Source organism: Rhinolophus hipposideros (genome assembly GCF_964194185.1).
Source record: "Rhinolophus hipposideros genome assembly, chromosome: 14".
Classification (NCBI taxonomy): Eukaryota; Metazoa; Chordata; class Mammalia; order Chiroptera; family Rhinolophidae; genus Rhinolophus; species Rhinolophus hipposideros.
Genome location: NC_138060.1, coordinates 60,751,595 through 60,772,121, shown reverse-complemented (window position 1 = coordinate 60,772,121; position 20,527 = coordinate 60,751,595). Strand labels below are relative to the sequence as shown.

The 20,527-nt window shown below is 53.2% G+C and overlaps 2 protein-coding genes across 3 annotated transcripts; one reads left to right on the top strand and one right to left on the bottom strand.

Annotated features, from left to right (window-relative positions):
* The first annotated feature begins 2,215 nt into the window (after positions 1 to 2,215).
* Positions 2,216 to 18,489, top strand: SHISA5 (shisa family member 5). Of its 2 annotated transcripts, XM_081072132.1 has the most exons (6): positions 2,216 to 2,645; positions 5,023 to 5,179; positions 10,780 to 10,872; positions 16,761 to 16,876; positions 17,003 to 17,215; positions 17,301 to 18,489. In XM_081072132.1, exons 1-6 carry the CDS (start codon positions 2,576 to 2,578, stop codon positions 17,378 to 17,380), a joined length of 729 nt encoding a protein of 242 aa, XP_080928258.1. In that variant the 5' UTR covers positions 2,216 to 2,575; the 3' UTR covers positions 17,381 to 18,489. The 2 variants fall into 2 exon arrangements, with proteins under 2 accessions (XP_080928258.1, XP_080928259.1); XM_081072133.1 differs by lacking the exons at positions 2,216 to 2,645; positions 5,023 to 5,179; positions 10,780 to 10,872 and adding an exon at positions 15,297 to 15,414.
* A 248-nt stretch (positions 18,490 to 18,737) lies between these two features.
* TREX1 (three prime repair exonuclease 1) lies at positions 18,738 to 20,500 on the bottom strand. Its single transcript, XM_081072131.1, has 2 exons — positions 20,074 to 20,500; positions 18,738 to 19,742 (listed from the first exon to the last, which is right to left on the bottom strand). The coding sequence occupies exon 2, from the start codon at positions 19,719 to 19,721 to the stop codon at positions 18,777 to 18,779; it is 945 nt and encodes a 314-aa protein (XP_080928257.1). The 5' UTR covers positions 19,722 to 19,742; positions 20,074 to 20,500; the 3' UTR covers positions 18,738 to 18,776.
* Positions 20,501 to 20,527: the final 27 nt, after the last annotated feature.

Below are 20,527 nucleotides of genomic sequence, written 5' to 3'. Positions count from 1 at the left end.
TTGGTTGGCCTCGGGAACATGTCTGGCATTTCTGTCTTCTGAGGCTCAGGTACTGGGTAGAGAGGAACGGCAAGGGCCCGACAGTGCTGTACTTTAGCACTCACCACTCCTGGCCCGGCGGGTCAGTCCTGGGCTGGTGAGCTGCATCCAGGCCCTGCCATCTACACCCCGTCGGGCACTGCGCTTTCTGCTCATCATTGGGTGTTGTTCCTGCCTACAAGCCCTATGCAGAATTTCTGTCTACAGCTTGGCCCCAGCTGTACGTAAAGGTCCTGGCTGAAAACAGTCATTCTTATCAAGCTGGGTATTTGAAGAGAGTTCAATAAAGGGACTGTTTACAGAGCTATAGGTTAGGTTCAGGGGACCACCTAGGCTTGGTGCAGCACGGAGGAGTAGGAGCCCTTTCCATTCCTAGGCCCCCAGGGACAGGTGGGGAAGGGTTGCTGGATCCTGGTGAGACTCCACCCCCAACTCCCTACTGGCCCCCAACCTCCAGTTTCAGATCCTATCATCTGTCCACCAGAGGGATCTCTCAAGTCAGTCATTCTTACAGGCCCTCAAGATAAAGTCCCAATTTCTCAGCATATGTCCCTAAAAAAGACCCAGGTGATAGGTGTGGTTGTGGGTGCGCGTGCAGGGTGGGTGGGGGTGTGTCTGACTGCCTGCAGAAGCTTTGGAGAAAGAACTGGGAAGGCACACCCCACCCATGCCCTCCTTTCCCGCCCTCCTACCTCCTTCGGCTGCCTTCTATTGGCTAAACCCAAGGAGCAGCCCAAGAAGCGGGAGCCCCAGGGTAGGTGAAGGGTGGACCTGAAGGGGAAAGTAGAAGACAGCTCAGGACAGGGACAGGATGGGCACTGGGGCTAAGATGACAGGGTTCCTGGGGAGATGGATGCGCAAACAGCTACAGTTCAGCCTGAGAGGGGGGCACACAGAGGACTGGGGGCTGAGGCAGCCCATCCCCTGGGGGAGTGATTTCTGGCAGTTCTCTGGGGAAAGTGGTCCGTGGGCTGAAGGGGCTCCTTTATTCCCTTTTTCAACTGAGGTGAGGGGGTAGAGGCAGCCGGGCAGGATGCGGCTGAGTTGTGTCAGGGAGGGGCCCTCATCCTACCTGGATCCTCATACCTCTGCTCCCACCCGTGTGCTATTAAAGAAAGAAAACAACAGGCCAAAAATGGCCAAAACAACAGGCCAACTTGTGCTAAAAGCCCACGATATCAAACCTGTCACAGCATACCTCTGCTCTCAGGTGAGAACATGTGGTTGTACGCAGCGTGTACACATTGCTTGGGTGCCCAGTTAGTGTGACATTTTGTTTTTGCTGCCTGAAGTATAATGTACTGAATGTGTCAGGTGCAGGGTGGGCGCAGGTCAGAGATCCTGGGCAAAGAAATGCTTGCCAAAAAAAAAGCCATATACTGAATGTTCCCGCCCTTCCCAGATTCGTGTGTTGAAATCCTAACCCCCAGGGTGACCACATCTGGAGGTGGGCTTAGATGGAAGGGTGGAGCCCTGAAGAATGGGATTCCTTCCTCTCCTTATAAAAGAGGCCCTGGAGAGGTAGGTTCCTTGGCCTGTCAGCCCTGTGAGAACAGAGGGAAAAGATGGCCATCTAGAACCAGGAAGGTGACTCATCAGATACATAATCCGCTGGCACCATGGTCTTGGATTTCCTAGTCTGCAGAACTGTGCGAAATAAATGTGTTTATAAACTACGGAGTCTGTGGTGTTTTGTTACAGCAGCCCAGAGTAAGGCAGTGCTCCACTGTGTGCCCCACAGTGCAGGACAGGACCACTGTCAGCCATTGCTCCATTTCACTGTCTTGTGAACAGCACGTGCTGGGGGCAGGCAAGGATGTGTGCCAGCAGGCACTCCCCTGAACCCCGAGGTGCCCAGTGAGTGCCTGGGAGCTGCTAGTTTCTATCCCTGAGACCAAGCCACTTGAGCCAGGCTTGCCCAGGTCCCGGGCTGCTTGGTCTGGGGGGTTGGTGACTACAGCAATAGAGGCCTCACCCCAGGGGAGAGGCGATGTTGTGTGCTCAGAGCTGGGGTCCCTGGAGGCCTCCGGATTAGACTTCCGGAAGGGAACCAACATTTGTTGGGCGCTGACTGCGTGCCCAGGTGTGCTGTGGGCACTGTCGCAACACGTCACCTGGTCCTCGGGTAGCTCTTGGAGAGGGAGGATTCCTTGGGCACTGGAGGAGCCCCAGGCCCGGGGAGGGGCAAGTCGGTCTCCGGCGCACACAGCAGGCGCTCCAGTGTTGGTGCAGGTTCCCGTCGAGACCCCCTCCGCCCACTGGGCGTTGGGGCCGGGAAGTCTCCGGAGAGCAGAAGGCAACTTGGGCCGTCCCGAGATCTCGTGCGGACGCCGGACGTGCCGGGCCCGGGCGCTGGGAGGGCGTCCGCACCCCCTCCCCTGCCTCGCCCTCCTTCCTCCTCTTCCTCCTGGGCGGGGTTCCCGGAACCCGCCGGGGCGTGGCGTAGAAGCGGGTGGCCGCGCGGGTCGCTGGAGCTGCGGCTGCACCACGACCCTGGTGCTTCGGTCCGTTTGTCCATCCGTCTGTCTGCCCAGCCATGGCCGCGCTGGCCCCCACGGCCCGGATCCTGTTGCTGCTCCTGCTGCTGCTGCTGCCGCCTCCGGGTGGTGAGCCTTTGGGGGTGGGGGAGTTTGTCCCGGCCAGGGACGGGGCCAGCCACGTCTGCTCCGGACCTGAATCGAGCCCAGGCATTACCATCCCCACTGTGCCCCCACCCTGGCAGTCCCACCCCTAATAAATCCGAGGCAGTCAGCAAACCCCCAGGACTGACCTCTTCTCCTCCCAGCACCCCTCCCTGCCTGTACTGACACTGCCCAGACCCCAGGCAGCTGCCACCATTGTTCTGTCCTGGGATTGTGTGTGTGTGTGTGTGGGGGGGGTGAGGGTTAGGGGGGTGACGGGGTGGGGTCTGTCCTCCTTCTGGTGGATGTTTCAAGGCATTGACTCCTCAGAAGCTAGAGTAGGATTCCCTGCCTGGCCTTAGCCCTGCGTGGTGGCATCTGGGAGCCTGGCCCCTCCCTCAGAGGTCTCACATTGGCCTCTGTTTACTGGCTGGAAGCCCCCTTGCCCCCACCCGCCGCCTCCCAGGCCCTTGTGTTCCTGGAGGCAGCTGAGGTGGGACTCCGGTTGGAGGAGACACAACTAACTGTATGTGTTGATTGGTTGGCTGTACACTAATGATTCACAGACGGGAAGAAGGCCAGACTGGGGGCCTTTTAGGGCTAGAAATTGAAACAGCACCCTCCCCTCCAGCCACAGGAAGCCAAAGGTCCTTCTGGATGGGTGGCTTCCTGGAGGGGAAGGACCTTATTTCCTGGGGGCTGTGAGGAATCTGGAGGACCTGGGGTGGGAAAGAAGAGGCAGAGCCCTGGTCTGTTGTCCAGTGAGGTCTGGAGAGCCTTGTCCAGAGTCTCTGGGGGTCAAAGAACATTGGGCTCTGGGCCCAAACAGAGTCACTGGTGTTTGTGTTCAGCCCCAGCTTAGACGCTTGGGCTGGGCTGTGTCTCTAATGCTGTAAAAACCTTGCTAGAGGTGGTGGTGGGTCATCTCTGCCTCTTAGCAGCTTGGGCCATGCTGAGCAGATCTGCTGTCAGGTGGACAGCTGGCTAGGCTGGGCCTGTTGGTGGTCCCACCCTCTGCCCCACAGCTTTGCTGGGAGTAGTGTTCTGCCTGGAGCTGCTAAGAACAAAGTACCCCTCCCACACACCCCACCCTATTCCTGTTATCTCTTCTCGAGGAGGTTACTCAGTAGGCCTCGCTCTGCTGATGGCCCCAGGGTACGTAATACACTGACTGGGCTGGGTCTCTAGAGTCCCAGGGCTGTTTCCAGGTGACAACCACATGACAAGTTTTATCATCAGACCTATCCCCAGTCCACCATAGTCAACTGGGCCTTGTTGGACTGGCTGATTCCATTTGGGGTCCAGGCAGAGTCCTGGACTTCCCATCCTTCTGCTAAATCTCTGCTAAGGTAGCTTGGGAACATATGGCTGTAGCATCTTCCTGGAAGTTTGGAAACCTTGTGGTCACCCAAAGCCCTGGGTCATCTTCCACACTTGTTAGCCAGGCCCCTAAGCATGACCTTGTGTACTGACGCTCTATCCTTACCAGCCTGTGGGGCTGTCCTTAGATTCAAATTCTGTGGCTGAAAGCCTTGTGATGGTTCTGGGGATTGAAATGGTGCCATTGCCTTGGAGCCCTGGTTCCTGAGAGCCCAGACATTTCCTAGGCACCTGCTGCAGGCCCAGTGCAGGACTAAGTGCTGCACGGACACTTGTGTGGTGGGTGTGACAGTGGGCGATGGTGAAGTGGTCAGGAAGCAGCCTAAGTGGGTGTGGTCTGTGACGGCTGGGCCCCTGACACTGTCCTGTCCAGCAGGGGCTGAGGCTGCCGTGGCTGAGTGGTGGGGAGAGAGAAGAGCGATTGCAAATTGGCCTGTCCAGTGCCTGGTCCCCAGCAGCTGCTTGGGGGTGTTACTGTTCAGCTGTGTGACTGCTGAGCTTGGGTGGCTTCTGGAGAGGGTGGCCTGGAGTAGATTTGACGGTGGGGGTGGGAGACACAAAGAATACGGGCAGAATGTGGATAGGACTGAAAAGTTGGGGTGAGCCTTTGCAGTCCGGATCCTACTTTGTGGACTTGGACTTGATGCTGAGGCAATGTGAACCAGGGATGGTGTGAGAGGAGGAAGTGGCCCAGTCAGACTCACACTTCAGCAAGTTCACTCTCCCTTCAGAAGGCAAGCGGACTCGTGGGGACAGAGAGAGCCCAGTTAGGTACATCTGTTGTGGCCCGGGGGGGAGGAGGCAAGGATGGTTGGGGTAGGAGCCAGAGGTGGTCAGTGACTCGGGTGGCTCAGCAATGGCCCAGCACGCTTGTGCCTGCTGGCTGTGCTGGGGAAAGAGCTGTGTTGTCTTGGACATGGCTGAGTCCTGGTGTGAGGCTTCAGCATGGGGCCACAGGTGAAGACCTGTTTCTATTCTCCAGCCCAGGATGAAGTGTGTCTAGCTCCCAGTGGATACAACCTCTTCCCCAAGTCCTGTCCTGATTTCTGCTGTGGCACCTGTTATAACCAGTACTGCTGCTCTGACGTGCTGAAGAAATTTGTGTGGAACCAGGAAGGGTGTGCTGATTTTGAAAGCAGGTGGGTGCATCGGTGGTCACAGGGTGGGTGACTGGAGCCTGCCCCAGCGGGAGTGTGTGTGGAAGGGAAATAGCCCTTCCCCTCAGCCCTTCAGACCTCTCAGGATGGTGGCGGAGCATTGGGTCGGGGAGTCTCTGTTCTGGGCTGGATTTCCCAGACCCTCTTCACTTAGTCCCCTCTCTCCCTTTGCCTGGGGGGCTCTAGCTCCCCTAGCCTTGGCCTGAGCAGGTTTCTCGGGGGTTTGTGGTCTCAGCGGGTCCTGTGGCTCAGCCCTGGGTGTGTACTTGGACCCAGTACACACTTTGGCATGAGTGTACCCCGCAGTATGTACATGCCCCTGGGGGGAATGTTGTATGTGATTTGTACAGGTACCATCTCATGGGCCCTGAAGGGCACAGTGCATGGGCATATGCTCCATCGGGTGCCATGCCTGTGTCCTGGTGTGGCCCATGGATTTGCACTGCACCTTGGGTGTAGACTATTTCATGGACGGAAGCCAAGGATCCGGGCCCCTGCATAGCTCTCCCTTTGCCACATTCTTTGTTTCTTTTGTGTTTGGCCACAGGTATAGGGGGTTGAGGTGGTCGTCCGCCTCAGCTCATGCCAGGTGATCATCATTGTCGGGACAAGACCAGGCCCCCATCATCTTAATGTATTTATTTTAATCTCCCATGATAGTTTCGTTTCCTCTGTCACCCTGTAGGCAACCAGTCTGCCATATCCTTGTGATTGTTTCTGTTCTTGCAAAGTCCATTTTGTTTTGTGGTACAATGAACCCCCTTCCTGTTTACACTCAGTACAGTGTTTCTAAAACCCACCCGTGTTGTTTTGTGTACATCTGGCGTGTGCCCATCACTACTGTGTCATTCTCTGTGGTGTGAGTCTAAAACTGTTGCTATCACAGATAACTGCATGGGCATCCTTGTAGGACTTGCTCCTACCTTCTGCAGAGCCATGTGAGGATTTCTTGGAAGTATATGTGGGAGCAAATTCCCAGGTCAGAGAAATGCACATAGTTCCTAAGGACTGCCAAAGTACTCTTGGGAATGGTGGCACCATTCTACAGCTACACCTGAGTGTTCCTGATGGATCATAATCCACCCTTTTACTTTCAACCTTTTGGTATCCTTATATTTTACAAGTGTCTTTTGTTTTGTTTTTTTAATCCAGACTGGTAAGTTTTTAAAAAATAGGAACGTTTATTCCATTTAAAAGTAATGTAATTGTTGGTATTCTGGGATTATATTTGCCATCTTATTTTGTGCTTTTTATTTGTCTCTCCTGTACTTCTTTCTTTTTCACTTACTGTATTGTTTTGGTTTTTATTACATTTTTTTTCTCTTCTACCGTTTACTTCTTTTCCAACCTATATACCTTTATTCCTTTTTCTTGCTTTATTGCACTGGCTAGAATCTCCAGTACAATGTTAAGTAGAAGTAGTGAGAGCAGACATCCTTGTGTTGTTTTCAGTTTTAGGGAGAAAAGATTCACTATTAGATACCATGTTAGCTGTAGCTTTTTCATAGGTGTCCTTTATCAGCTTGAGGACGTGCTCTTCTATTGCTAGTTTGCTTGTAGTTGTTATGATGAAGAGTTCCTGAATTTCGTCAAATATTTTTCCTGCATCTGTAGTGTTGATTGTATGATTTTTCTATTTTTATTCTGTTAATGGGGTACATTACATTGATCTCCTTTTTGAAGAATATTTCATCTGAGCAGAACTTAAGTTAATGGTTAGTTTCTCTTAACCTATTGTCTTCTGGCTTTCATTATTTCTGTTAAGGCATCAGCTCTATAGTCAGTTGTCCCTCATTTACAAGAAATCCTTTATTCCTTCTGTCAGCTTTTTAAGATTTTTTTTCTTGCCTTTGGTATTCTTCAGTCATCTTATGATGTATCTAGGTATGGATATCTTTTTGTCTATGTTGCTGTGGATTTGTTGAGCTTATTAAATCTGGTTTAGTGTCTCATCAGTTCTAGAAAATTCTTTGCCATTACTTATTTAAATGTTACCCTTCCTTTCCTTTTTTTCTTCTGGAACTCCAATTAGACATATACTACATCTTCTGCTTCAGTGTCCACCGTTAAGAGTCTGTCTTTCATATTATAAATAAATAAAATTACACAAATCTGAAGTGTACAGTTTAGTGAATTATCACAAAGTAGACACATCCATGTAATCACCACTTATCCAGAAATAGGACATCATAGAGCCCCAGAAGCCCTCTCATGTTCCTTCCCAATTAACATCTCCTCTGGTAACCCTAATGGTATCCATTGACCTGCTACACCTGTTACATAGACATGTAGAGGCATACAAATAAAATCATATGTATTTGCCTATTCTGTATCTGGTTTCCTTCTCTTCACATGTGAGTTTCATGTGAAGCACCATAGTGTGGTGTTTGTTCGTTTCCCTTGGTGTGTGGTATTTAGTTTTATACCATAATTTATCCATTCTAATGTTGATGGAAATCTGGAGCATATCCATTTTTTTGGCTGTTACAAACTGCTGCTCTGAGCATTCTTGTACTTACGTTTTGGTGTACATGGGTATGCATTTCTTTTAAGTATGTGGCTAGTAGTAGATGTAAGTAGAGATCAAATTTTATTTTTTAATATGAATACCCAGTTGACCCAACACCATTTATTGAGAAAACGATCTTTTTTCTATCACTCTGTCGTGCCAGCTTTGTTATAAATTGAGTGTCCACACATGGATGGATATGTCTTTAGGCTCTCTATTATGTTAACATTGCCAATTTGTTTCTCCTTGAGCTAAAAGACTCATAATTACTATAGCTTTATAATAAGGTTTGATATTTTTCAGTATTGTTTTAGTTATTTTTGGCCTTTTATTTTGCATGTAAATTTTAGAATCAGCTTGTCAAGGTGATTCTAAAATCAGCTTAGATTGCATTGACTTTATAGGCTATCGTTGTAGAATTGATATTTTACTATATTGAGTTTTCAAATTCATCAACACAGCATATCTGTCCATGTATTTAGGTTTTCTTTCATTTTCTCTTAATTATGTGTTATAGTTTTCTATGTTAAAGCCTTGTATATCTTTCATGGTATTTTTCCCTAAGTTTTTGATTTTTTTGATGGTACTGTAAATAGCACAGTTTAAAGTTTTTGTTATCTAATTATTTATTGACATACAGAGATATAATTTTTATAAATTGACTCTGTATCCAGAGACCTTTAGGATTTTCTTCAAAACTAGTCATGTTGTGTGCCAATTTTCTCCCTTCCTCTTGGGATGCAGCTTTTTAGGTCCCAGCCCAAGTGAGTGGTAGTCATCAGAGCCACTGTGAGCTGCGCCCTCCACAACTAGATTGAAACAACTACTTAACTTGGAGCTGATGGGTCCTGGAAAAACACACTTAAAATAAATAAACGTTAAAAAAAAAAAAAAAAGAAGTTCTCCTTAGCCTCTCAGCTACCCCTTGAAATTGGCTAATGTCCCCAGGAGAAAAAGGGCCTCAGAGGCCGGCTCATGTCCACGGATCTTTCTTCCCAGCCTTCCACCACTGGATCCCACCACTGGATCCCAGCCTGGTACTCTGCCCTGTGTCATTGCCCGCCAAGCCTGCACACTGATTTTCTTTTTCCAAAGAGAATTTGTATGAGAGTTTATTTGAGCCAAACTGACGACATACGAGGTCGGACAATTAAGTTCGCGAACTCATCCTAGAAAAAAATGCTACCTACCTCATTGCTGAATATCACTATGGTCACCTTCAAACTACTCCCCTTGTGAAGCTATGCACCGACACCAGCACCTAGTCTGCCCTTCAAAGCAATTTTGGAACTCTTTCTGGAATGGCCATCAGAGCTGTCATCGTATTACCCTTGATTTCCTGAATGTCATCAAATATCTTCCTTTCAATATTTCCTTTATGTTCAGGTAAAGAAAGAAGCATAGGGGGCCCAGATCAGGTGAATAGGAAGGGTGTAATTTATTTTTATATAAATACAATTATTTTACAATTTATAAATACAGTTATTTATTTATTGGCTAAAAACTCCCTCACAGACAGTGCTGTGTGAGCTGGTGCATTGTTGTGATGTAAGAGCCATGAATTGTTGGTGAAAAGTTCAGGTTGTCTAACTTCTCCATGCAGCGTTTTCAGCACTTCCAAATAGTAAACTTGGTTAACTGTTTGTCCATTTGGTACAAATTCATAATGAATGATCCCTCTGATATCAAAAAAGGTTAGCAACATCATTGCAACAAGTTCGCGAACTTAATTGTCAGACCTCGTATGCTGGGGAGCAAGATTTCAAATGCTTCCTCCTTCACACTGATTTCTAAAAATATTTTCTCCTCAGCTTTGTGGGTTGTCCTTCATACTTATTAGGGTGTAGTTGTTCCTAAGCCTTTGAAATGTTATTTATTTTTACATTTAACTTTCAAATAACTACAAAATTTTCAAATAACTACAAAAGCAGAGAGAATAACTCTGTATATCCATCACCCACTTCCATGGTTACCAACACTCTGACACAGTTCCACATACCTCCTGCCACTTTTTCTTTTCTTCTGGATTATTTAAAAACAAATCCCAGACCTCATAAACATTTCTCCTTAAATGTTAGTTTATATTAGTACAAATGAGTCCTTTAAAAAGAAATTAACCCACTGTTATCAATAACATATGGCACAATTAACAGTAATTCAGTAATAGCTTTTAATACTTGTCTGTCTTTAGTTGACTTCACTTGTTTCAAAAATTTCTTCATGGGTAGTTTGTTCAAGTCAGAATCCAAACAAGGTTATCATTTTTTAAAAAATCTCTGTGGTTCCTATAGTTATTTCCCCTTTTTTATTCTGTATTTTTTTCTTTTTGTATCATTTCTCCTTTTCCTGATTAGTCTTGCCAGAGGTCTAGCCGCTTTGGTGTTGTTAATCTCTTATTTTCTGTGGCCATTTTTCTCTTATTTTTGTACTTACGTTGATTAATTCCTTTTTTATATTACATTTTGGGTTTGCCCTATTACTTTTTCCCCATCTCACTATTAAAAATACAAATTTCCCTCTAAGAACTACATTAGCTGTGTTTTACGAACTTGACCTGTAGTACTTTCATTATCATTCCGTTTTACATATTTCTTAATTTCCTTTAGGATTTCTTTAAACCCACAGGGTTTTTCTTGTTGTTGTTGTTTCTTTTTTGTGCCATGTTAACTAGTAGTTTCCCAAAGCATGAGTTATTTTCAGCATTCCTTTTTTGTTTTTCTAACTTGGTGGCTTTTTAGTCTTCTGTTCCTGATTTCTGACTTCACCCTTTGTGATTGGAGAACAACATACTTAGGAGGACAGCTGTCTTTTCAAATCTCATCAGACTCTTTTTGTGGCCTCACATGTGGTCTGTGCTGGTTTTGTCCCATGTGCACTTGAGAAGAATGTGTGGCATTGTAGCCTGAGATCCAGGGTGGTGTGATATCTATGCTCCGGGGCCACCACGGCTGCCTCAATGACCCAGTGGCGGGTTGGCGCTTGTACGTGTCCTGTGTGTGCACTCGTGTAATGTTTGTTTGCTCCTGGTACACTGGGTGGGCCTTGTGCTAATTGTGAGGTTTCCTCTTTGCAGTTTGGACAGTATCAGGGAGAACGCAGACCATGTGCGGGAGCTGGCCGAGTCGCTGAAGTTCCGCTCTGACATAGACAGCGACCCCATGTCAGGGTAAATAAAACCTGCAGGCTGGGTGCATCTTCCTGGCAGAGGTGACAAGGGGGCTCAGGTGGGCTCGGGTGATGGCTGTGGGGACTGGAATGGCAGGGAAGTGGTTACCATATCTGACCACCAAGACCCTTGATCCTTATGTTTGGAATTTGTGTCCTTATCATTGTGCTGGGGTGTTGGCAATGGGGGTGACTGTGGTGGGGGGTTGACATGTGAAACCCCCCCCAAGGGTGGGGGTTTATATTGACCTAAGTGAGGGGGTAGGCACGGGTGACTGATGGCTGTAGGAGAGTCGAGGGAGTGACAGGCATGGGGCGATGGGGGCAGGGATGAGGTGATGGGGGCCCTAGTGCTGAGCGGGTGGTTGTGGGGATAGGCTGCTGGTGATGGGTGACAGGCAGTGTGTGGTGATGGGAAGCAGTTGTGGTAAGATGGTGGGGGGGGGGCGATGGTGGCAGCGAGGTGTGATGGGGATGCTGATGGTGGGTACAAGGGGAGGGAGTAATGGTGGCAGTGAGAGGGGCTGTGGCAATGCCGGGTGCATGGTGATAGGGTGACAATTGTGGGGCAAAGCTATTCAGACAACTCATGATGCCCAGTACCTACCTGTGTCCGGTTTGTGGGCCGTGGTTACCGTGTCAGGGCCCTCCTGTCGGGGCCAAGGAACAACCCATTCTCCCAAACTCCAGTCTCCTTCGCCAGGTTCCTTCCCTGTCTTGTTGCCACCATAACAGGTCTCATGACTTCACAGCTCATGTGGATGGAATGGCTGTGCAGCCACTCGTGTGTATTTTCCCGGTGGAGTCTGTTCCCCATGTTGTCTGTCCCTGCCCTGGTGGGTGTAGAAGCCCCTCTCAGGAGAAGATCCGCCCAGGCCTGGTTGATCCTTTGGGGGAAGAGACTTTGGGCTCTGGGCCTGTGTGGCTGTCTGGTTCTTGCCCTGCCCCATCCTGCCCTGTGGGCCTGGGCGGGTGTGGGGCCTCACTGGCTGCAGGGAAATTGAGGCTGGACTCCTGAGAGTGCGGGAGGGCAGGAAGTGCAGCCTGTGATCCCTCCCAGCCTGGGGCTGATCCTGCCTCCTCAGCTGATGGAGACTGAGCTTTTGAAGCACCCCTCCCTCCATGTCCAGAACTGTGGGCTTTCAGATGGTCTCAGGGGAGCCTGACATCTAGCCAGTGTGGGCCTGTAGGCCGCCCAGGCGTGGGCCTTGTCCTGATGACAGTTAACACCACGGAGGGTTCTGGGCACTGCTGGGGTCTGAATGGTGTTTTAGGAAGAAGACCTCTCTAGCTGTTCCGTGGAGGATGAGGAGAGCAGGCAGGCAGCCACGGGAGGCAGCCATGGCTTCTTGGTCCCATGTGCTGGAGGCTAGAGGCAGACTGTGCGTGGTGAGGCCAGGTGAGCTGGAGGCCAGGCATTCAGTAGCTGTCTGTTAGGAAGGGAGCTGAGGGAGTGGCAAGGGGTTGGGGGTGCCCTGGTCTCTGCTGCAGTGACAGGGTCAGAGGTCGTGCCCAGCATGAGGATTTAGGGTGGAGAGTCGGTTTGGGGTGAAGGGCTTGGTTTGGGTGGGATGAATGTTTTGAGGACTGAATCTGAGGGTCAACAACCATTGAGGGCTGGCGGCAGGGACCTGAGGGGGAGGAGACAGGAAGGCGGCCTAGACTGTATTGAGAAATGTGGATTCCACACCATGGAGGCCGTGGCGCCCTTGGCAGGAGCTGTCCAGTAGAGCAGATTGAAGAGTGAGTGGGGAGCGTGTGCAGTGAGGTGAGTGTACACAGCTCCGTGGAGACTTGGCCGTGAACGAATGAGCAGTAAGACAGGAGTTGGAGGAGGAATCAGGTTGAAGAAGGCTGCTTTTGCAATGGTGGGGACTTAAGCTGGGAAAGTGGAGAGAGGGGACAGCCAGAGGGGGCACAGGAGGAGAAGTGGCTTCCTGGGGCTGTGGTGGCAGGGAGGTGACTGGGTCACCTCTCCCTCCCCAAGGTGTGCTCCCAGAAGCAGGCCTGGCCAGCCTGACTGCACACCATGGTTTGCGCACCATGGAGCCTTGTGGGTGTGCCCTACAGCCTCCCTGCCCTGCTTTGCCCCCCACGCCACCCATTCATGCTGTCTTGCCCACCCACTGGGAAGTACAGATGACTGAAGTAGTGGTCCCCTCCTATTTGCCCCCCGCCCATCTCTGCTTTTTGAGCAGAGCCCCAGTGGTTCCCACAGCGCCCACCTTATAAAGGTTTAGGGCTTGGGGAGCCGGTGCTAGTTGGGTAGAGGGACAGGGTTGTCAATGACACTTCTGTGAATGCCCTCAGGTGGCTGCCTGTCCGAGCCCCAAGGAGATGTCCTCTTGGGTGAGCATCTGTGTGCTGCCCCCTGTGCCAAGGGCACTGTTGTTTGTCTACTGTAGTGTTGGCTTCTTGGTGGGGTCCAGCCCCTGCTGCCTGGGCCTCAGCTGGGAGCTCCAGGGACCTGTGCCAGCTCCACCCTCACTCTCTGCCACCAACTGCCTCCTCCTCCTCACTCTTGGATCCTTGCCCTTGGGTCTCCCTCTGGGTGACTCCTTGGGTTCCCCAAGAACAAGGCAGCAGGTCAGAGCGCAGGGATCTTGATGAGCCCACATCTGCCTGGTGCAGCCGGGATGGTGGGGTCCTTGACACGGGCACCGTACTTCCCGAAGGGAAGCCGTGTTACCTGTGCGCTTGGCGCTGGCCTAGGTCTTCTGCAGCCCTCCACCCCCACGCCAACTCTGGCAGATGAGGCCCATCCTGCTCTGTTGAACAGTTAGTGGCTGTGTGCATTCTCTGCTTGTTCCCTTCCCAGAGCTGCCTTGCTCCCTTGTCATGATTCTTTGGATTCTGATTTCATTGTCCCTTCCCAGATCCTTGCCCCTCACAGGATGATTGGGCAAGATTGGTATGTTTTTAGGCACCTGAGTGATAGGACCTCTGGCTGTGGGCCCCAGACAGCCATGTTGATCTTCTGCCCCGCCCCCACCGTGACAGTGCAGGGGAAAGGCCCGGAGGTCCGGAGGTCCGTTAGGTGAGGTGTGGGCGCGGTGAACCTGTGCTGGCTCTCCCGCGTGCTGTGTCATGGCCGGTCTATTGCCTTGTCAACATAATGGTGAGAGTTAGTGTCCAAGCTCCAGAGACAGCGCTTTCACAATCTGAACGTTGGGAGTCTTCAGCCTGCTGGGGGCCGCCCAATTCTGCCTTCTGAATTGGCCTTTAGACTCCTTGATCTGGGAGGTAGCGCCAGCCTTGGGAAGCCCCGTTCCTCTCAGAGGTATGGTTTTATTAGTCTCATGACCTGTTGTGGCCATGGGCCCCTGCCACACTCTGCGACCACCCCTGAAATATTGTGCTTCCTTGGAGCGTCATGCCTGGCAGTCCTCCTTAGTGCTCCCACGGGGGCCCTGAGTGAATTTCTTCATTTGTCAGAGACTTACTGAGCACCTACTGTATGCCAGGTGCTGGAGATGCAGTGATGGCCCAAAGCAGGTACAGTCTGTGCCTCCACGAACCCACAAGCGGGAGGCTAGCTGCAAGTTAACCAAATGCTCGCACGAAGGCGTGCGTGTTTATAAACTGAGGTAGACAGGAATTTGATTCTGCAAGAGCATACATCAAGAAGCCTGATTTCATCTGCATGGTCAGGGAATGTGTCCCTGAGGAAGTGATGTTTTGAGCTGCAGGCTGAACAAAACTTGATATGGGGATGGGAGGAAGCAAAGGTAGACCAGGCAGGAGGGACTGCAAGTGCAAAGGCCCCGAGGCAGGACACAGCCTGGTGCTTTCCGAAGCTGAAGGGAGGGTGGTGTGGCTGGAGTACAGAGGGAAAGTGGGAGTCCTAGACCACACAGGAGTGTTACTGTATTTAGACTTTTAATGAAGGATTAAAAATTTGCCTTATTGTAAGTGAGACAAATAGATTTTGTTTTCCTTGTCAACTTTAATAAATGTACAGGAAAGTACAAACACACACTCACACACACACACACACACACACACACACACAATGTAACAAATTATAAAGCGAATTCCTGAGTGATCCCAAGAGCTACAGGAGCCAGAGTAGGCTTTTGAGTGGGGAGTCACATGAGCAGACCCGGCAGGGTGGCAGAGGGGGCCCCAAGGTCCTGCTGGGAGGCCTAGGTAGCTGAAGGTGCCCGTCAAGGAGGGTGGCTGGAACAGGCTGAGCAGGGGCTGAGCAGGAGTGATTCAGGCACACTGAGTCTGGGTGTCTCTCTCACCCCTCACCCCGTGGTGGCATTGTCCTGGGAAGACACCTGAGCGCCTGCCTCCCTCCCCACTCCTGGCCCTTCCCTACTCAGCACACAGCTGGGAACAGTTGGGGCACCTGGTGTGCTGTGTCTTTAAGAGGGTCCCCTGTCTGTCCTTCCTGCCACTGACGTCACGATAGGGGAGGGCCTAGGAGGTTTGCTTTCCTTTTCTCTGAAAGGGGAGGAGATTGAAAGTGAGTGGCCCACGATGGAAAGAGGGAAGTCGGGGGTGCAGTACTCTGAGTGAAAGTGGAGGCTAACATGGGGTGAGCTTGGGTCCCCCTCTGTGTGTGTGTGTGTGTGTGTGTGTGTGTGTGTGTGTGTGTGTGTGTGGCAGAGTGAAAGTGAGGGAGAGAAAGGGAGAGTGGGAGAAATTGAAGATGATGGCACTCTCATTGACCGTCTCTGAATGGATGCATGTCTCCATTCCCTGGGTCAGCAGAGGGTCAGGGAGGAGCTGACTGACAGTCCTGTCTTGGGGCCTGTTCTGGGCCGCACAGCAGCCAGTGGCTCCTGCTTTGCAAATGCTGCTGGGTATTTTTGAGTCTGGAGTGTGAAGAGTCTGTCCTCCTTCTGTCCCTAGGCTGTGGCGCAGGGCCCTGCTGAGGGGGTGCTGCCTGTCTGGGCATGAGGTGGAAGCCCCCACAGCCCTGCCCTGGGCCTCAGGAGGCAGATACCCGACAGCTCACCAGGCTCTTTCCAGGTTTTAACGGGCTTGGTGCAGTTGCTAAGCATTTGCCTTTTATTAGAACAGAGCTTGGCCTCTGGGAACAGGGGAGCATAGCACAGGTTCTTTCTGCCCTTGAAAGTCAGTTTGGGTGAACTTCTGGCCCAGGGCCTGCTTTCTCAAAGAGCAGGCCCTCCACCATCGTCCTCCTTGCTGAGGGGCCTGGGTCAAGCAGCGTGGCCTCCTTTTCCAGAAGTCAAGGCACCTCCAGCCCCTCTATGTCATCCATGTGGCTCTTAGTTTACCCACCCTGTGAAGCCCAGATGGAGGTGCATGTGAATAGTGGGCCTGCTGATCGCACCCAGCAGGCTCAGGTCACCTCGGGGACAGCCCTGCCCGGGGCTGCGAGCTGGCCAGCACAGAGGCTGCCGTTGCTGCATTCCTGTCCTCGCTGTTCTGGCCACACTGGTCTCTGCTGTCCCGGAACTTCTCCCCATCTTCGTCCCATGTGCTTCCTGAGTCGTTTTACCTCCAGCATCTGCCTCCTACAGTGGCCTGTGGGCTCCCAGAGGCCACAGGTTGGTCTGTCTCACCCGTCGCTGAGTTTTTGGCTCAGACCACAGTGCCTGGCTTGTGGCGTGTGCTCGGTGACCATCTGCTGACAGTTGGGGGATGGATGTGTGTATGGTGGGAGGCACAGAAAATGCCCTCCCATACTCCTGAGGGTGGGGGCCAGGGGGCAGAGCCCAGGTGGGCTGCTTTACCTAGTCTCACAACCCGTTTTCTGCATGAGGAAATGAGACTGAAACAGGTTCAAACTACACACCGGAAGTGGCTGTATCTGTTGCCCGACCTCCTTCAGTGAGAGGGGTGCCCCCGGGGGGGTGGGCTGTGGCCTGCCGGTCCTGGGCATGGGGGCCTTGGTCATGCCCGGCTCTCCGGCAGGTTCGGGGCGACTGTGGCCATTGGCCTGACCATCTTTGTGCTCTTCGTTGTCACCATCATCGTCTGCTTCACCTGCTCCTGCTGCTGTTTGTACAAGATGTGCCGCCGACCACGCCGTGAGCATGCCCAGTGGGCCCTTGTGCACAGATCCCAGGGGGGCAAGGGGAGCTGACCGGGACCCTGATTCGGCTAACTAGGGGGAAGGGCAAGCCTGAGGGTCCTGACGGGGATTGTCTTTACAGCGGTCGTGACCACCACCACGTCCACCACCGTGGTGCACGCCCCTTACCCTCAGCCTCCAAGTGTGCCGCCCAGCTACCCTGGGCCGTCATACCAGGGCTACCACCCCATGCCCCCCCAGCCAGGGCTGGCGGCAGCACCCTACCCGGCACAGTACCCACCACCCTACCCGGCCCAGCCCATGGGCCCGCCAGCCTACCACGAGACATTGTCTGGTGAGTACCACTGCCAACTCTGACTCTGCCTAACCCCAAAGACCCCACTGTACCCCCAGCCAACCGGTGTCCTCTCTGTTTTCAGGAGGTGCAGCCATGCCCTACTCTGCCAGCCAGCCTCCTTACAACCCAGCCTATATGGAGCCGCCGAGGGCCGCCCACTGAGAACGGCCCTGCTTCTCTGGCTGCCACTTGATACTCTGTGTGTGTATGTGCGTGTGAATGGGGACGTGGGCACAGCCTTTTTCTCCCATGCAGGATGTGTGTGTGTCCTGTTTGTACATAAGGCTTCTGGTGGTGCTGCCAGGTGGGACAGTCCGTACCAGTTACTGGGACCGTACCTTTTTCTCTTCCTCACTTGAAATTACTCTTCCTTGAAATCTCAAGCAAAATTCAAAGCATGAGGTGGGAGTTCTTTTCCAGACCACCCCAGGGGGACCATGTGGGGCTTGTCACATTAGGACCGCACAGCTTTTTTCTGGGAAGGATGCACGCACGTTCTGGTCTCAGTGGAATGGCTGGCCACTGCTCGAGGCCACAGCTTGTCCCCGGGCTGTGTGCTTCCCTTCGAAGAACCAGAGCTGTGATTCAGGCAAGTGGGTGAGGTTTGGGACCTGGCTAAGTTGGGTTTTGACCCCATAGCTCCCTGGAGCCTGTGCCATGGCCAGTGGAGGGGGGCAGCCTCCTGGTACCCAAACACCTAAGGCAGAGCCCCACCCACCCTGACAGCCTTCTGCCTGGACTGTTCCGCAGCTTCCCTGGGACCACCTGGAGGGCCACTTCCACCCACGGTGCTGGCTACCTGGCTGGCCCCAGCCCCCGCCAGCGGTGGGCAGGGTGGCCTTGTCCACCTACCTACACACTCAGGTGTCCTTCCTGCAGTGTTTTTGTTTTACTTTTAGCCAAACATTTGGCCTCTTTTCTGTTTCAAAATGTGATCGTTTCTGTGAGGCTGAAACCCCTGGGTCCCGGAGGAGAGGGACCCCCCTGACCTCTGTGGCCCCTGCTTCCCCCACACCAGCCCCACAGAATATCCAGGTCCTGTGCCCCCGGTTACAGTTTGTCCTGGCAGTGGGGACACCTGGGCCAATGGACTGTCTGGAGCAAAGGGACCAAAGTGGAGGGGCCTTGGGTGGCCGTGGGCCCGGACATGAATACCTCGGGGTTCCCTGTCCCTGTTTCTGTCTCACCATCTGTCTCAGCTTTGTGCCTGTTGATATATTTCTGAGAGTCAGGGTCTGCACCCTTGTTTATAATAAATGCGGACATTTGGAGCTGCTGCCCCCTTTCTTCAGAGCTTTGGCTGCAGGCATTGGGTAGAAGGCCAGGTACCATTTCCATCCAGCCCTTGGATTTCCCTGTTTTCCCTGCTTGTATTGGGCTCAGACGTCTGACCGTCCTGCTGGGGAGGGTGAGGGACAAAGACCGCACCGCCCTCAGTGCCCCCTCCCCGGCCGAGGTGCAGGCAGAGGTGTAGGCGGCTGCCAAGCTGCCCGGGAAGGTAGAGGCGAGGGACCACAGTGCTGTGCGGGTCTTTATTCATCAGACGTTCTTTCTTGTCCTATTGCCCAGGTGGGGCCAGGGACAGCCCGTACAGTGTGGCTATTGCCACGCTGAGGAAGGCCAGCAGGCCCAGTGGGGCCAGCAGGCCCTCCCTGGGTGAGGCTTCAGGGCCCTTCGCGGGAGGTAGGACCTTGGGCCTCCTGCTCCCCCCGAGGTTGGGACTGGACTCTCCGCCTCTGGCCAGAAGGGTAGTGGCTGTGGCAGCAGGTGGCCTTGAGTTGGTTCTAGTAAAAGCTGTGACCCCGTACATTGGCTTGACGGTGCTGAAGGGCCTGGCATGAGCGTCCACCCACTGCAGCAGGGCCTGCGGCCTCCACTGACAGATGCTGAGCAGGGCGAGGACGTCACCCTCGGCCGTGTGCGAGTCCAGCGGGACCTGCCCGAACAGGCGTGTGTAGATGCTGCCCAGGCTGTAGCTCCTCCTCGGGCCATGCTCGGGGGTGCTGCCAGTCTGCTCCAAGGCCTTCAGGGCAGCGATGCTGTCCACACAGAAGACGTCGTCCAGAGCCCTGGAGAGGCCTAGCATGGCCAACTCCGCCTGCAGCAGGGGGAAGTCGTAGCGGTCACCGTTGTGTGCCACGAGGCACCAGGGCTGTGGCTGGCGCTGCAGGAAGGCTTGGAGCAGCTTGACCAGGTCTGCGTCAAAGTGTCGACGCCCGTGCGCTGCCAGCACAGCTGTGCTCAGGCCTGTGATCTCACTGGCTGCGGGGCTACAGGCCTTCCCTGGGGCCACACAGAGGGAGAGCTTGTCCACCACTCGGGGTGGTGGGGGCACCGTGGCAGGAGGCCCCTGAGGGCTGGGAGGGCTCTCCAGGGCACATCTGTGGACAGCCAGCAGGCACAGCTCCGTGATCTTGGGCTGGGAGAAGGGAAGTCCAGTGGCCTCCAAGTCCAAGAAGATGAGGGTCTGCATGGGCCCCTGGGGCAGGGCTTGCGAGGCCATGGTGGGTACTTACCGCTGAGCCTGGGGAGGAGCACAGGGTGGGGAGTGGGTGTGAGTGCTCCAGTGGTAAGATTGAAGGAGGGGAGGGGAGGGGAAAGGAGGGGAAGCAGGCACTGTCGTGAGCTCCAGGACCCATTTTCAAGGCAGGACGCCAGAGAGGGTGGGATGGCTTCTTTAGTGCGATCAGCACATTCAACTGTCCGGGGTTTGTCGTCCAGTCCGTCCGTCCACCACCCCCCCCACCCCCCCCCCACCCCCGCCTCCTGTGCCCGCTGAGTCGGGAGAGGAACCTGAGGTGGGTGGAACCCATGGCCTTCCCACCCTGCCCAGGCCCTTGGGGGTCCTCACTTACCAAGCGTCAGGCAGGCAAGCAGCAATGACTCGGGTGCACACTGACTGGTTCTTGCTGCTGGCAGCAGTGGCGGGAAGTGAAACTTAGTCTGAGCCCGCCCCCGGGGCTGGAGAGAGCAAGGCCCGCCCTGCTTGTCAGCCCCCCCCACCCGTGACTCCCCAAAGGCCGCCTCAGATGTACAGCTGTGGGCCTGCTGGCTGGCACAGTGCAGCCAGGCCCTCAGCAGCAAGACAGCCAGTCAGGACACCGGCAGTGGTGCCCATGCTACTGGGGAAGGCCAGCTCCAGGACTCAAGCCTGTCAGCAGCCCCTGCCGTGGCCATTTTGCACCCACCCTTTAGCCCCACTTCCCCAGGCCTCCCTGGTTTAGGCCTGGGCTGAGGGCTGCCTCCTTTCTTGTCATACTTTTCTTCCCATGGCCTCTGCCCAAAGCGATGACTCAGGGACAATTCCAC

Coding starts and splice junctions, on each gene's coding strand:
- SHISA5 (XM_081072132.1), top strand. CDS start 2,576: ATGGCCGCGCTGGCCCCCACGGCCCGGATCCTGTTGCTGCTCCTGCTG. Junction 5,180..10,779: donor TGTGCTGATTTTGAAAGCAG/GTGGGTGCATCG, acceptor TCCTCTTTGCAG/TTTGGACAGTATCAGGGAGA. Junction 10,873..16,760: donor GACAGCGACCCCATGTCAGG/GTAAATAAAACC, acceptor GCTCTCCGGCAG/GTTCGGGGCGACTGTGGCCA.
- TREX1 (XM_081072131.1), bottom strand. CDS start 19,721: ATGGCCTCGCAAGCCCTGCCCCAGGGGCCCATGCAGACCCTCATCTTC.